At 39.0% G+C, this 16925-nt stretch overlaps 1 protein-coding gene across 2 annotated transcripts in view; it reads left to right on the top strand.

Annotated features, from left to right (window-relative positions):
• Positions 1-16925, top strand: part of LOC121302315 (solute carrier family 12 member 2-like) — an 84966-nt gene that overhangs the window by 38121 nt on the left and 29920 nt on the right. For both annotated transcript variants that reach the window (XM_041232199.1, XM_041232190.1), the window contains exons 5-10: positions 5619-5758; positions 6142-6252; positions 7009-7117; positions 7745-7872; positions 8384-8468; positions 9188-9342. In XM_041232199.1, coding sequence (XP_041088133.1) covers positions 5619-5758; positions 6142-6252; positions 7009-7117; positions 7745-7872; positions 8384-8468; positions 9188-9342 — 728 coding nt within the window. The remainder of the gene's footprint in view (positions 1-5618; positions 5759-6141; positions 6253-7008; positions 7118-7744; positions 7873-8383; positions 8469-9187; positions 9343-16925) is intronic.

Below are 16925 nucleotides of genomic sequence, written 5' to 3'. Positions count from 1 at the left end.
GAAATAGCAAACAGCCAAGTCTGTGTGAAGGTTTCACTTCTGGAAGGAACATTTTTGTTCATTCTGTTCAGCAATATTTTTTGTTGCTTGAGACTCACCATGAGCCAGATTGCAGCAGGGGTGAAGTACATTTGCTCTAATCAACATTTAGGTTGATGGTTCAATGCAGAGAAGCTTGGATAGAAGCGTCAGTAACAAGCTGCCTCCAGGGCATTGATCTACGCATTGTGCACTTGTGTCTGTCACCCAGGTCAACACTGCTTTATCAAAAGCAGTGTGAAATCACATAGCCGGCCCGTATGACCCCGGGTCCTGATAAGTAGGTTCTGACCCGGGTAGAGCATGGCAGTGTGAAAAGGGCTTTAGTCTTCCAAAGGAAGGCACTTCAATTGTGTCTCTCATTTGAAAATAACATCTCTAACTTTGTGGTACTGTAAATTATCCAGGATGTGTCTTCTGATATTGAGAACCTGGATGGGCTCTGATTGCCACTGAACCGCCTGTCACCTTTACTACAAAATTAGAACACAGAATACCGTTTATCCAGTTTGGCAAAGGAAATACTACGTGCTCTACTCAAATTTCAGTAACAAACAAAAGCCTATTATACCAGTCTGGAATTAAACCCAAGCCCAGTGTTTCTGCTTTGCAGCTTTCCTTTCTTTAATGAGTATTTTTAAATGATCTACCATGCACAAGGTTCAAGAAAACCTTAGACCTTTTTTGGATTTATTCATAATTAATGTTGAAATGTTTTTGAACCCGATACCTTTTTTATTTGATGGAAATGTAACTCTGTCCTTTCATGGTGTGACAAAAATGCTTTCTAATCGTGGAACATAATATTGATCTCCGTAATGGCTTTCCACAGTATATCGATATTGGAGAAAAATCATGGAGAACAATGGCTGTTTCTGGGTTTGACAATGAAACCCTACCTTGGATTCCGAAATGCAGGAGGTGCTGACTGGAAGTGTAGGGCTAGGCAGTGATGTAGAGAATTCACAGGGTACCGTTGTGCAGCCTTTCAGAAGCATTTGCAAGTTTCAGGTGATTCAAGTTGAATGCAACTATAAAGTATGCACCGCTGTGCCCTTTCTGCTCTGCTGAGTCTTTTTTCAAACTGTACACAGCAGTGCCTAGGTCTTTTCAACATATATTAAGGCTGGAGAGATTTGCTATGAAATCCATAGTACTGATAGTATCCTGCTTAGTACTGTTGATCTATGGATTCACCCAGCTGACTTATTTAATGATAAACTCCATCTAATAGTAATAATAGTACAGCTCTTGATAATGTGTTGCGTTGTATAGTGTAACATAGAGTAAGTCGCTCATTACTTATCAGTGTCTGGGGAGCCAGTCAAATGCTGAAGTGTCAATTGGGGACAAGATGGTTTTTCTTCCACCAACTTCAGGTATTGTTTGGGGATATGGTGTGCTGCTGGAGGTCCAGTCCCTTGGGTAGTTTAAATTGAGATATCCTGATTTAGCTGGATCGTGTTTAAACGTCCATTCTCCAGTTGGGTCATTTTTAGCCCAGGTCACTTTTTTTTGTAGATGTTTTCAGTGGTTTCAAACTTGATTGACTGGTTAATCAATTAGGGTCAAAGATAGGGACCTTTTATTTAGATTTGGTAATTTGATTGTCACAATTCACACTCCACGTAAGAATGAGATATAGTGTGTTCCTAAATCTAGCAGTATAAAAATATGGCAGGAATAAGGGTGCACACTTTGGGATGATCTGAAATGATTTTTTCCTCAATTTCACCTGCTAGCTGTGGCCGTTTCAGCTGAACTACTGAATACGTTTTGTTATGAGATTTATTTATAGCATTTTTTCAGTCCTTTTCATGAGGGGAATTGAGGTGATACACAATAGCCTAAGCAGGAAGGTATCCCTATAGATGAAATAGCTGTTCACAGTTGCAGAACAACTCCGGCTGCATGTATTAAATTTAAGTCAATTAAATCCAAATTATTTCCTAAGCACATCCAGTAGTACTGGAAACATGTACTGTGCATTGCTGGGTGAATCTGGTTTAAATCTGACACAGTAAAGTACTATAAATCCACATAACAATGAAAGCTGGGGCACCTGCAATACAGTACTTTCCCAACCCCTCCGTGTTGGGTGTTTGCGGTTCACATGCTATGTCCCAGATCGACTACAAGCATGTATTCATTGTCTTCGTCCTTTAGTCCCGGGAACACTGTGAACAAAATTATTCAGAGGTCAGAAGGCCCAAGGAAAAAGTAATTCAAATATATTGAATATGGTTTAGAAACATCAGTGAAAAAATAGGCTATTACAAATGCAGCTAGTAAATAATAAGTAGAGCTGTTTTAATTTTGTAATTACCAACAGTAGCAACAATAATGTAATTCATGGTAATCTTTTTTTTGTAATCAATTTTTCTATTAGAGTTTTTTTTTATTTTTATTTCTGCCATTCTTTGGAGCAGTTTTAAACACATGCTAATAACATTTTTCATTTATTTAGGACAACCATGGTTTAAGTGTCTGGTTTTTAATAAGTTTATGAGAATGTCTCTCCCTGCTGACTCTGGGAATGGCGGCTGGAGCACGTGTCCTCCGAAACGTGCTCCTGCCAATCCGTCCTTTTTCACACTGTGGATCCACAATGATGCCACCAGACCTATCGTGCCGGATGACAACACAGATCTGGTGGCTCCACTGCAGAACCACAGGCGCCCTATTGGCCACAGGGGTCACTGATGCATGGTGAGGCATAGATTCCCCTGCTGACCTAAGCCCTCCCTACTCTGACAATGCTAGGCCAATTGTGCTCTGCCCCCTAGGAACTCCCGGTCACGGTCGGCTGTGACATAGCCTGGATTCGAACTTGTGATCCCCAGGGTATAATATATCCTGCATATCCTGCACTCCCTGTGATGCGCCTTTACTGGATATGCCACTTGGGAGCCCCCAGCTCTATCTCTTGACACAACGATTGAAACTAAGTTAGAGGGAGGAGACAATGATTATTAATGAGAAATAGCTAACGGCCTGGAAATATCAAAAAGAAAACCCAACAACTAGCTGACATCTGTCATTTTAATGTCCCACATTTAATTTGAGTAACATTGTGAAAGAACTTGGCGGTACATGATTACACAGGGTAGAGTATAACTGTCAATACAAAAGATGAGATGGTGCTTAATCAAGTGTCATATTTAAGCGAGGTTCTAAACTGTGCAAAAGGACTCCTGTTGCCAGATATTTGTGATTTTTCAAGCTGTCTTATTGTCCGTGATTGTCAGTGCATGTGAATATATTCAGTCTAACACTGATAACCTGCAGCTTTTAGGTGGTGGAGGCCTCCAGTAACCATGGAGAAGGCCCTGAGTGGTACTGCTTTCACCCCCAGAGCGGTATACAATTTCAGCCTCATAAACAGAAGAAAATAAGCTGGTCATTGTCACATAAGAGACATCGCAAATGTCTTATGCTCATGGCATTTTATGTAGAGGTATCCTCAGCCTGCATAAGCCAAAGAGTGCCTGATGGTGGTTTCACTGTACTTTTACTCGGCTAATGTGGTTAAATGTGAGTTTCTGAATTGCCCCTAACCACACGTAACCCTCTTGGGTCTAAAGTTTTTCAGGCAACTTTGGGGTTGTGAAATAGTGAAAAAGGCAAGATGTGCTAGATGTAAGACAGAACATGTTGTCATGCTTTACTACTTTGTCTTCTGGTATTTCTCTTGCACAAATGACAATGTATCACATAAAATATTTTTGTAAGCCTAATTTGTCTAATATGCTGTTGGCGATGCAGAGTGTGAGAACCAATTGCTTTTATAGTTGATTTCAGTTTTTCACCATTTTCCTTTAACTGAACTTTTGAACTGGTAATTAGTGTCGAAATACTCTTTTTATAGATGATCACGAGACATGCTGGGCTAAATGAAACCTGGATAGGCTGTACTTTCATCTGTCAGCATACATTTAATATAAACAGAGGAAGCCTTTAGAACAAGATCAGCTGTGGTATGCCTGAAGTTATTTTGTCATAGAAACCTTGCACAGGTCTGGATCTGCCAGCCCATTATGAGCTCTCCCAGGACTCGAATTTCATCATGTGCTGTAAAAATCAGCACCTTTATTGAATTGATTAATTCCTGCTCATATTTATTTAATTTATTTCCCAGAATTCTATTTTAATTAACTTTTGGAATTCCTCCCAGTTTTTGTTTAAAAAGGATCCTGAAGCCGAAGAGCAGCTATCTTTTATAAATGCTCAAGAACATAACAAAATAAAGTTTACAAACGAGAGGAGGCCATTCTGCCCATCTTGCTCGTTTGGTTGTTAGTAGCTTATTTATCCCAGAATCTCATCAAGCAGCTTCTTGAAAGATCCCAGGGTGTCAACTTCAACAACATTACTGGGGAGTTGGTTCCAGACCCTCTGTCCTACTTGATGTTAACTCAAATGTTCTGTCTACCTGTGTACAGATGAGCAGGATTTTAAAGCCCCTGTAGAGAACAGAAAAATTGTTATGTGCATGATTGATGGCATGTCCCAAAGATAGTTAGGCAGTAAATGTCAGAGACATTTAGGGATTAAAACCTAAGGAAAGTTGGGTTATGATTAGTGATAATAGATAGGTTTCCTTGAGTTGGTTTATTAGACTGTAGTGATGTTATTGTTGTTGTTCCTACTTCCAATAGCTACTGATCAGTTTTCTTACACCTACAAGTATGTACCCAGCTGACCAGATCCTAAGGTGGAACCTCACTTTCGTATCAGTCTTTTATGCAGGGAAATCCAGCATGCTTCAAAAGAAACCACGTATCCTTATCAAATGTGTTGAAAATGTAAATAATTCTAGAAATCATCTGGTGGTGCACGTTTTAATCCCAGAAAAAACTAATACTTTTAGGAATTTAAGCTATTTGCAGATTCCACCCCGCACCCCCCGCAACCAAATACGTTTGTGCTGAAAGAAGTAGATTATGTATTTGTTCTGTAAACCAAAAACAAAAAGCATACAGATCTCTTCGTGTCTGGCCATACAGACATAAAAAAAAAAAAAAACGAAAGGAATATTTTATACAACCTGTGTGAATCTGCTGCCTAAAATAAAAATAGATAAATCTTACCTTGCTGACCAGTTTTAAAATGTATGCTACAATATTTTTAAATATTTTCCCACAGTTGTATTCATTTTTATGTTAAAATACTGTTCCTGGATGATTTTATTTATTTATTTTTTTGTAAAGCAGTCTATTCACTGTGGATGTATTTCTTGCCTCAGGCAACAAAAATAAATAAATAAATAAATCCAGTATCCAAGTGACACACGGTGATAATCAAGTTCATAAAAATGTTACTTTTTGAGTTATTCCAATAACCGTCTTGCACACATTTTTTTTGAAGGGAGTACATCATTGGTAAGCTTGTTCAGGTTTATATTGTTTCTGTTATCAAACCATCAGTTTTCACGAAGTCTGGACTCCTCAACTTTGAAATAGACCTGGTTTGCTTCTGCTTAACTTCTCATCAGTCTTGCATGACACAGATAAAACAATTGTAAATAAACATTTGGAGTGTGCTGTCTGTTAAACTGTCATACTGTTTCGCTTGCACAGGAGGGGCGTATTACCTGATATCCAGAAGTCTGGGACCTGAGTTTGGAGGGTCAATCGGCCTCATATTTGCCTTTGCGAATGCAGTAGCAGTGGCCATGTATGTTGTGGGCTTTGCAGAAACTGTTGTGGAGATGCTGAAGGTAAGACAGTTAAGCATGTGGAAAAACTGTGATAGGGTGCTGGAATGAGGGTGAGGGGATGTAAAAACACCTACCAGCTTTACTTTACCTGGTCTGGCAAGAACTCTGGAGATTTTTAGTTCATAGTTTGAGGTTGCAGTGGTTGACATCTTACTGTACAAAGCCAATGCCTTAGTCTTGGATTAAGAATAAAAGTCTTTATTTTGGAGAGAAGATGTCAGTGAACTTTTCGAATGTGCTGTCTCTGTTTCATCTAATTTATAATGTTTTTGTAAAATGAATTTGTCATCAAATAGGGGCTGCTAATATGACAGTAGTGAAGTAAGGGGTGAAAAGAAACAGAAAATGTAACCTTTGTTTTATCTACCTATTTTCTTCCATAGGAAAGCGATTTACTCATGATTGATCAAACCAATGACATCCGAATCGTTGGCACTATCACTGTCATTGTGCTGCTTGGAATCTCTGTAGCTGGAATGGAATGGGAGTCTAAGGTAAGAATCTGTCCTATCCCAGTGTACTCTGCTCCTAACCTTAAAACTAACAGTACCTTGATATGTGGCAGATAGATAGAGTATACTAGGGGTTAGAGTGATACTGTATAATGGTAGAGCCTATTAGGTAGGTCATAGGTTAACATTAGCCCTGTCCAATTACCATTAGCATGTGTGTTTTAGCCAATATTTTACATACTTATCCTGTTTAGCCTGTCAGTGTCAATTAGCTGAAATGTTTACACTTCTAAATTTGCAGTTGGTTTTTATTTGAAAATATGCTGTAGAGGACCAAATTAAGGTAACAGTCATACAAATCACAGTCCAGCTTGTTCTTTGTATTCAGTTATGAATGTTACTGCATTGTAGGTAAGGAAATTGAAGATTAGTGCTAAGTAGGGTCTGTGAAACCAACTGTTAATGTTCAGCTTTGACTTAAATGAACACTACCCTGATTGCAACAGAAATACTGTACGTATTACAAAACTTGCAAGGAACCTCGCTGAAGGTAGGTGCAGTAGAGTTTAGCCAAGAATGGGTGACAAAACAGGTTAGGGTTTTAAGGGCTACTCATTCTTGAAATGTAACAACAAACCAAAAAAAACAACACGCATTCAACTATTCATTTTTTAAATGGAATTATTGTACAAAATCAAACGTGAGTTGTATCTTTTTTTATTTTTATTTTTTTAAAGAGATTGCTTCTGTATAGTTGATTTTAAGCTCAGTTTTCTTTTTCTTTTTTTTTTTTTTAAGGCCCAACTTGTTCTGCTGGTTATCCTGATAGCAGCCATTTTTAATTATGTTGTTGGATCATTTATCCCCATGGAGTCTAAGGAAGCCAAAGGATTCTTTGGATACAAAGGTATGTAAGATCTACTTGCAAACATATCCACTTTACACTATACAGTACATCTTTCACCACAGATGTTGAATATAAAAGCTACCATAAACATGCTGCTTTTCACCAAGTTATACTCCAAAATATAATAAATTAGCCGCCTGTGCATTCTGGCTTTCAAAGCAGAAGAGTCAATTGGCTTGGCAGTGGGATTGGAGGGGACACTGGCCTTCAGTTCTCCTGTAAGCTTTTATGGGGAGTTGATGTTGTTTGGGAGGCTGTGTGGTCCAGTGATTAAAGAACAGAGCTTGTAACAAGGAGGTCCCTGATTCAAATCCCTGCTCACTCATTGTGTGAACCTGAGCAAGTCACTTAACCTCCATGTGCTCTGTCTTTCGGGTGAGACGTTGTTGTAAGTGACGCTGCAGCTGATGCATAGTTCATAAACCTTAGTCTCTAAGTCACCTTGGATAAAGATGTCTACTAAATTAAACAAATAATAACATATACTGACTTATTAGTTTAGTTTTGTAGCAACTTTAGAAAAATAAATGGTGTAAACTTTCCTTTTAATTCTATCAGTAGTCTATTATGAGGGATGCTGTGGGTGATAGGGTTAACAATTCAGTCAGTGTCCTTTTTGGTGTTTAGGTGACATAATGATGGAGAACATGGGTCCTGATTTTCGAGACGGAGAGACTTTCTTCTCTGTCTTTGCCATTTTCTTCCCAGCTGCAACAGGGATTCTTGCTGGTGCGAACATCTCTGGGGATCTTGCGGTAGGTAATGTTCATTTTCATGGAATTCTGCGGGAGGACTTTTAACACTGTCCAAACAATTCTACCTTGTTCCATGACAAATGCTTAAAACAGCATCTCCTACCTATAAAAACAGCTTTCGCCATAAACATGATTTTGTACATATTTCAGAGTAGATTGAGATATGCTACATGTACTGTATTATGCACTTTGAGTTTCACATTAAAAAAAAAAAATATATAATATATATATATATATATATATATATATATATATATATATATATATATATATATATATATATATATATATATATAATATGTGTGTGTGTGTGTGTGTGTGTGTGTATATATGTAAGCAAAATTCATATAGACAGACATGTAGCCAAAATGTTTTAAAGCTTTACAGTAATATGGACTACTCCATTTTTAAGCTGATTTTTTTTTTTTTTTTAATTAAAAAAAATTGCCCAAAAACTGTTTGATTACACTATACACCATGTATTCTGAAGTAGTGTTCAATATTTTTTCAGGATCCGCAGTTAGCCATCCCAAGAGGAACTCTCTTAGCCATCTTGATAACTACTATCGTTTACCTTGGAATTGCTTTTTCTACAGGTATGTTGCTGTTTCATTGTACAATATATCTACAGGTAACTGAGAGATTGAAAATAGAATTTCTTTTCACCTGGACATTCTATTCTTCTATTGAGCCCCGTAAGAACCTTTGACATGAGTGGTATACAGAGAAAATGCATCTAACAGATTTTCATTTTTTAATTAGATTTAGTTTCACAAACTGCTACTGTAGTCTTGCCAGTATGACCATTCCAGCTTCTTTTAGGAAAGAAAGACTTCTTGTATCACACTAAGTGTGATCGCTTGCTGTGCCCTCTGTTCCTGGTCCGAGCCTGTACTCTTAAAGCTGTGCCCCCTGCAACAATATGGCGATTTTACTATCGATCCTAGATCCTATCACTTAAAGTTGGTGTCAGGAGTGCTTAGCAAGGGATTTGCCATGCTTAGTTCACTCATTATGCTTTATCCTGTTAAAACCTGCAAAAACAAGGAAGGAGGAGTTATGAGTCAGCGTATCTCGGTCACCACAGTCCATTCACAGGACCCCTGTGGTCTCCACTGACGTTAGAAAATTAATCCACATTTTCCTTAAGTCTCCTTCCACCCCTTTATAAATCTAGGCTGCTACCAGTTCAGTGAACTGGTTGCTGCAAAAAGATCACCATTAATTCTAAATCTTCCACAACTTTGCATTGTTGCTGCTTTACATGTACTGCTAAAAGCTGATACATCTCCAATTATCTGTGCTTGATTCCCAGGTTCTTGTATTGTGCGTGATGCCACAGGGAATGTTAATAATACCATTGTTGGAACTCTTACAAATTGCACTCAAGCAGCTTGTAAATCCGGTTATGATTTCTCTTCCTGCACAAACATGACAAAATGCGCATACGGCCTCCAGAACGACTTCCAGGTAGGATGGGGTTGAAGACAAAGTTTGGTGGGGTTCTAGGTCTTGCAATGTACAGGTCCTGAATAATCGTAGGGATTATGATGAGCATTACCTTTTGAACCTTTTATGGTTTAATCCATCTAATTACAACACCAAGTCCTTCTTCAATGAAGTGTGTTCAACTTTAGATTTCATACATCTTGACAACTTGTTTGTTTTCTCTGTTTAGGCTTGCAGGAGAGGGGCACAGCCAGTGACTGTGCACTTTGGCACATGTGCATAGAAGAGTGTTTCTGAGATCTGTTAAATTCAGTGAAACAACTTCTTATTAATATTGTACAAACACTGTTTATAGCAGTAGCCTAATTAGCTTGTATTACTTACATTTATGAGACCAGATTATTGCAAAGCATCTGATTTCCAGTGCACTAGTGTTTTCATTTAGGTCCCCCCCCCCCAGTCCTTTTTAAGTCAATGCATGACAAAATCTCAAAGAGCCATGTTCCCACCTACAGCATCCCTACAGCAGTTTCTATGGCAGAATTGTTTTGAAGGTTTTACAAAGGCAGTTTCTAAACATAAAGCTGCTTTCAGGTAGCATTAATCTCAACTTGTTCTATTCACTCGTGGTCAAATATAACACTAAACTTTTGGTGATAACAGCAAGTACAGCATTCTAATAGAGTGCTCCTTCATTATAACACTGTAGTCGGGTAGCTTGAAAGGAAATGTGGGGATATGTAAATATGAACTATATTCCCTGTTTAACCACAGTATTAACTTACTTTTACAAATGACTGCCAGACCCAGACACCTAAAGAGGTGACTAGTCCACATCTTCTCCGGCTATATTGAAAACAGACATGTGTCCTTGAGTTTTCCTAATCTTATCAGTAGGCAGGGGTTGGGATATCAGAGCTTCCTCATAGCTGGTGCCAGTTACTGGTACAACTTTTCAGCTAAGTGCACTCAATGTCATCTTGACTTGCTCAAGGTTAAGTTAAGGAGAGGCAACTGAGAAAATAGTAATGCATGAGGTGTAGTCCTTATTATTATTATTATTATTATTATTATTATTATTATTATTATTATTATTATTATTAAGGATTCATAAATAGAGAACGAGAACCATGCATTTGCACCTTTGTGCTGTCAGTCACGTTCAAGCCTCCTGTTCAGTCAAAAGGGGAGTAAAAGAGATTTATTTAACTGGTGGACTGTAGATACGGCAGGTGCTAATGATGCAGCCAGTAAAACAGAATGCATGCATGTTATTGAGCATTCCAAATGATTTCAATTGAACTCCTTTGCTCTGGGTCATGATGTTTTGCTTGAATCCATTGCCAGTATTTTAAACTGTTATTTCCACAATTGCTTGCTAATAAATGTACAATGTCACCATGAAACAATAAAAACTAGATTCCTTTTGAAGTGGGTGAATCATCCTGGTGCTTTGATTTGCTTTAGCTATCCATATTCTAGATAGGTGAGATATTGGTTCAGTATTAGAATAGCATCTGATATTATGTGTGTTTTTTCATCTCTCCTCACCTATAATATGTCATCCTAAATATTTACAGCTTTTTCTTAATGCACTATAGAATCTCAGGTAAGTGCATCAGTCTGTCAGCTTGTCCAGGTGTTCTGTGAACACGTAACAGGACTGTATTTCCAGTAAATAATGTATAAGATTGTCTAACGTATAGATGCTTTCTTGAATGCAGCCCAGTGTTTTCATAGTAACAATTTATTTCTATTTATTTGTATTGTGTGGTGTGTGTTTTATTTTTATGTTTATGAAAAAGAGATCACAACATTTGATAATAATAATAATAATAATAATAAATAATAATAAAATAACAATAACAATAATAAATAATAATAATGTGGATGTGGAAACAGTTTGTTCTTTCATTAGGTCATTTGATGCGGAAATGGAACTAATTTGAATCCCACATAAAACATTTTGTTACGTCCAGAAAAAAAAACAAAAAAAAAAAAAAACAATGAAAAGCGATTTTGAATTGTCTTTGCACAGTAACAGTGGGCATCTTTGTAACTTGTCAAAGCTGACATTCTTCTTTGCGCACATGTAAAGCCAAAGAAAATGGGAATAGAGCTTGAAAGTACGGTTCTTTGGTGACACATATTGCAGGGTAATTAGCAGGAGGTTTTTACATAAAGAGTGTTTGTTTTTGAGTCACAAGATTAGGTAAGGTCCACGCCATGAAAGGAAGCATTCATGAACTGCTCATGCTGCTGCTGTGCCCGTTTCTGACATTGATACCATGTTTAAAAGACACAAGGGCAGGACTGCAGATTTTCATGGATGTTGACAAGTAGTCTCATACAAAAATCCTTGTCTTTTAAAAGCTCAATAAGTATGGAGAATGACTGGCAGAACAATTTAGCCAGTATATTCTTTTATTTATTTATTTATTTTATATGTAATCTTGTGTCCTTAGGAATGTGTTTTAAAAGAAGTCTTATAACCACATATTTTTGCTGTGGTGTGTGTGTGTGTGTGTGTGTGTGTGTGTATATATATATATATATATATATATATATATATATATATATATATATATATATATATATATATATATATATATCTATATAATATATATATATACATATACACACACACACAGTGCCTATAGAAAGTCATAGTTCATACTGAACTAGCTTGGTTGGACTCAACCATGAGCACCAAGGCACTTTCAAAAGAACTCCGGGACAAAAATGTTGAAAGGTCAGGAGATGGGTATGAAAAATATCAAAGGCCTTGAATATCCCTTGGAGCATGGTCAAGACAATTATTAAGAAGTGGAAGGTATATGGCACCACCAAGACCCTGCCTAGATCAATCCGCCCCTCCAAACTGGATGACCGAGCAAGAAGGAGACTGATCCGAGAGGCTACCAAGAGGCCAATGGCAACTTTGCAAGAGCTACAGACTTTTATGGCCAAGACTGGTCAAAGTGTGCATGTGACAACAATATCGCAACCACTCCACAAATCTAGCCTATATGGTAGGGTGGCATGAAGGAAGCCATTACTCAAGAAAACCCACTCTGAATCCTGTTTGAAGTATGCAAAAAAACACACAGGAGTTTCTGCAGTTAAGTGGCAAAAAGTTTTGTGGTCTGACAAAACTAAAATGGAACTTTTTGTCCTAAATTCAAATGTTAGGTTTGCACCAAACATAACACCGCACATCACCCAAAGAATACTGTCCCTTTGTGAAGCATGGTGGTGGCAGCATCATGTTATGGGGATGTTTCTCATTAGGAGGGACTGGGGCACTTGTCAGGATAGAAGGGAAAATGAATGGAGCAAAGTACAGAGAAGTCCTTGAGGAAAACCTGCTGCCCTCTGCAAGAAAGCTGAAAGTGGGACGGAAGTTCACCTTTCAGCATGACAACGACCCAAAGCACACAGCCAGAGCTACACTGGAGTGGCTAAGAAACAAAAAGATAACTGTCCTTGAGTGGCCCAGTCAGAGCCCCGACCTAAATCCAGTAGAAAATTTGTGGCATGACTTGAAGATTGCTGTCCATCAATGATCCCCAAGGAACTTGACAGAGCTTGAACAGTTTTGTAAAGAGTGGTCAGATGTTGCAAAATCTATGTCTGCAAAGTTGATAGAGCCCTGTCCCAACAGACTCACAGCTGGAATTGCTGCCAACGGTGCTTCCACCAAGATTTAACTCAGGGGGGTGGAGACTTATCCAATTATAATCTTTCAGTTTTGTATTTTTAATATATATATTTTTTTCTCAATAAAAACTTTTTTCCCCTAAACAGTGTGGAGTATGGTGTGTAGATAAGTCGAAAAAAATCCTCATTTAAATTCATGAAACTCTGAGGCACTGACACAACAAAATGTGAAAAAAGTTCAAGGGGGTGTGGACTTTCTACAGGTAGTGTGTGTGTGTGTGTATGTGTGTGTGTGTGTGTGTGTATATATATATATATATATATATATATATATATATATATATATATATATATATATATATATATATATATCTCTCTCTCAAATCAATAAAATGGATGTCGGCACGGGTACCCGCCATGACCCAGGTAATGATGGAAAAAAAAAAAATCACATATTAATGTTTTAAGTGCATGATACATATTTAAATACTATGTAGACTTGTGTAACCTTTTTCGGTACTGGAAACATGGTTTACATTAACGTACATGAGAGTAGATGTTAAAACTTCATGCTGATTTGAACTCGGCTCCTGCCAAGATCAGCGCCAACTAAGATGTAGCTTTACAGTAAACTAATGTGATCCATCTGCTTCTCCATCCATTTGCTTTTCTTTCCATCTGATGATGTAGCTGTCCTCCTGCCTGGTGTTGATGGCTGAAGTGTAATTAATGCTGGCTCCAGGGATCAGCTTATCTTGCCTCCCTCATCAGCACAGACAACGGCTGCGATGCTGCCTGCAGGGAATCAACCACAGTGCGTTCTCCCCAACGCATCAGCATGACATCCATCTGGAATGAGCTAAGTAGGGTACATCTCTGGTCTTCAAGTGGGCACCTTCTGTCCTCTGTGTTTTGTCGACTAGCCCACAACACCTCAGGAGGGTTTGACAGTGATTCTGGCTTCCCAGCATCACCCCCTCCACCCCCCACTCAGCTCAGCCCAGCTTACTTACCTGTACATCAGTGTTGCTTTCTTTCTGTTGTGCTTGAGATCCCCAGCCAGAATCTTTCCGTCTCAACCACAGCTAGTTGCTGCTGATTTCTGCTGCTTCAGATAAGTTCTTCACTGTGCGACACAATTCTTGGCCACTGAACCCGACATCTCTGAGAAACCAGGTTGTAGAGTGTGCCACAAGTCCTTGACAACCCACCTCCACTAGGTAAATCCTGACTCGCCGTCCTTTCTGTTCCGCTTCACCAGCTAGTTGAGCATACCGAAGTTTCTTCCTCTCATACGCCTCATTCACAGCATCCTCCCATGGCACTGTTAACTCTATCAGATGAACAAAGCGTGCTGATCCAGACCACAGGACACTGTCTGGTCGAAGGTTAGTGGTGGCAATCTCAGGGGGAAAAATAAGCCATTGACCAACATCTGCCCGTATTTTCCAGTCTCTAGCAGCTTCCAGTTGTGTTTTCAACACAGGTGCTGCCTCCCTTACGCATTTGTCGCGTGAACTACTAATGTCATTTCCAGTTGGAGTTTGTCTTGGTTAAAGCAGAGACTGGTAGCTTCAGTATTCCTTTGCCATAAAGTCCCACTCTGCTGAGGCAGTGTGGAACTCCCAACCATTTCCAGCTTCTCAGCTGTTGTCAAGGAAATCTCGTACACAGTCAGTGGCCACAGTAGCCATGGCAGTAGGCCAAACTGAAAGCACCAGAGTTTGTTTGCCCGGTAAAGTGCTATCTATGATCTTCAACCTTTCCGCTGCTTGTCTAACTTCTCCCACATGAACTGTGTCCTTTCCAGATCCCTGTTGTACCATCTCCCAAGACTTTTCATTGGCTTTTCAGACGCTGTTGGTATTACCTCACCATTAATGTAGAACCTTGTATCTCTTACTTTTCCTTTTAATTACAGAGGTGCTCCTTGATTTAGTGGGCTTGAATTGCATTTGTGTCCATTCAGTGTTATTGGTTAATTTGCCCAATAACCGATTAGTGCAGGCTACTCTTGTAGCAATGGTTGTCATATCACCCATTTTGATACCCTAATAATTACTTCCATTGTCATGGTAAAAGCCAGTGGAGAAATGGTGCATCCTGCCATTATTCCAACTTCTAGGCACTGCCATGTAGTGCTGAATTCTGAAGTTGAAAAACAAAATTGCAAATCTCCAAAGTAGGCTTTCACTAAATGTGTTATTGTCATCGGTACGCTAAAACAATCAAATGCTGCACAAAGAAGTTCATGTGGCACTAAACCATATGCATTAGGCAAATCTAGGAATGTCACATGGAGCTCCTTCCTCTCCTTTTGGCTGATTTTGAATTTGTTGCCAGATCACGTGACATCCTGGGAAACCTGAAATGCCTGCTTTTTGTACTGAAGTGTCAATGAAGCAGTTCTTTTAATAGGTAAGTTGACAGTCTCTGAGCAATGATGCTGCAGAAAATCTTGCCTTCTACGTTTAATAGGGAAATAGGCCAAAACTGATTGATGCTTGTAGAATCATTTTATTTTGGTATAAAGACTTCACCTGCTTGTCGCCATGCTCTTGGTACAACCTGTTTTTCCCATGCCACTTTCATCAATTTCCAGAGGATTCATAGAACTCCAGACGCACTCTTGTACACTCTGCACGGAACTCCATCAGGCCCTGGAGATGATGACACCCTTGCTTCTTTCCACTTAGGTGCACAGTCCTCCATTTTTGGTATTCTGGTGGATTGATAGGTGGGATGTCTGAAGGAATTGATTTAGTCTCCTGCCTTTAATTTGTATGTGTTTCCTCCAAATATCTCTCCAGCTCAAACTTAGATGATTTTAGTGTGCCATTTTTCTCACTGATGAATAAATTTCTTACAAATTTAAATGGATCTTTTATAAGTTAGTTCTCACACGCTTCTTCTTTTTGTAGTGTTTCTGTAAACGCTCAGCTCTGCACAATGTTGCAAGCTTATCTTTTATGACCCTTTGTAAGAGATTGAGTCCCTCCTTCTGACTTTGTTCTGCTCTTCTCCATTGCTTCTTCAGCTGCCTCCTTTCTCTAACTAATAATTCAATCTCCTGATACCATCTAGATTTTCCAGGAATAGTTTGGACTTCTTCCTTCCTTTTTTTTAACTCCAACCTCTTGCTTCCATATGCGTAGATTATGCCTCCAAATTTATCCAGCTTCTTTTCAACTGTTCCACTTAACCTTTCCAACGCAAAACAGAGATCCATGTTTACTGTGGCCCATTTATCTCCAGGCTTGTGCCTGTTGAGGTTTTTTTCGCTGTTATGCTGGTTCATCTGACTGGGTTCGCAAGGATCATTAGGTTCATCACTAGTTGTATCTATGCAAGTCCTCCTTGCGTCTATGACAGGGGTACTGCTATCCTGCGAACTGTGGTTTGCTACCTGTCGCTGGATTTAATTTGACTGACTCAGTAAGAAGTACTGATAAATGCAAGGCCCTTGTCCCTCTCCCTCAAGCATTTCATTCTTGCTCCAGTCGGATACAGAAACCTAGCGTTCCATGTCTTTGCTAACTGCAGATCTTGAACCATTCTCATATCCGTTTCCGTTCCTAAGTCGTTAACCGTGTTGTCCAGCATTGCGTCATCTTCCACCCCTGCTCTCGCAAACTGTAGATGTATTTTTCTCTTTAATTTCTTAGAAGCCTTGGGAGAGTGTCTCCAGCATCCTGTTTTACCTTTGAAAACAACAAGCTGGATACTGCCGACCAAGGGTAGCTAACCCATGCCAGCCCCATTGGGGTCTCTTTTCATCTGTCAGCTGTCTCTCCATGCTGTCACAAGGTCTTTCCCTTGTTGCCAGCTGCACTATTCACACAAGTCGCTGAACGTATCCAGATCTCCATTACATGACAGTAGATGTTAAAACTTCATGCTGATTTGAACTTGGCTCTCGCCAAGATAAGCACCAACTAAGACGT

The sequence above is a fragment of the Polyodon spathula genome, chromosome 2 (genome assembly GCF_017654505.1).
Source record: "Polyodon spathula isolate WHYD16114869_AA chromosome 2, ASM1765450v1, whole genome shotgun sequence".
Taxonomy (NCBI): domain Eukaryota; kingdom Metazoa; phylum Chordata; class Actinopteri; order Acipenseriformes; family Polyodontidae; genus Polyodon; species Polyodon spathula.
This window is presented reverse-complemented; position numbering and strand designations above follow the sequence as displayed.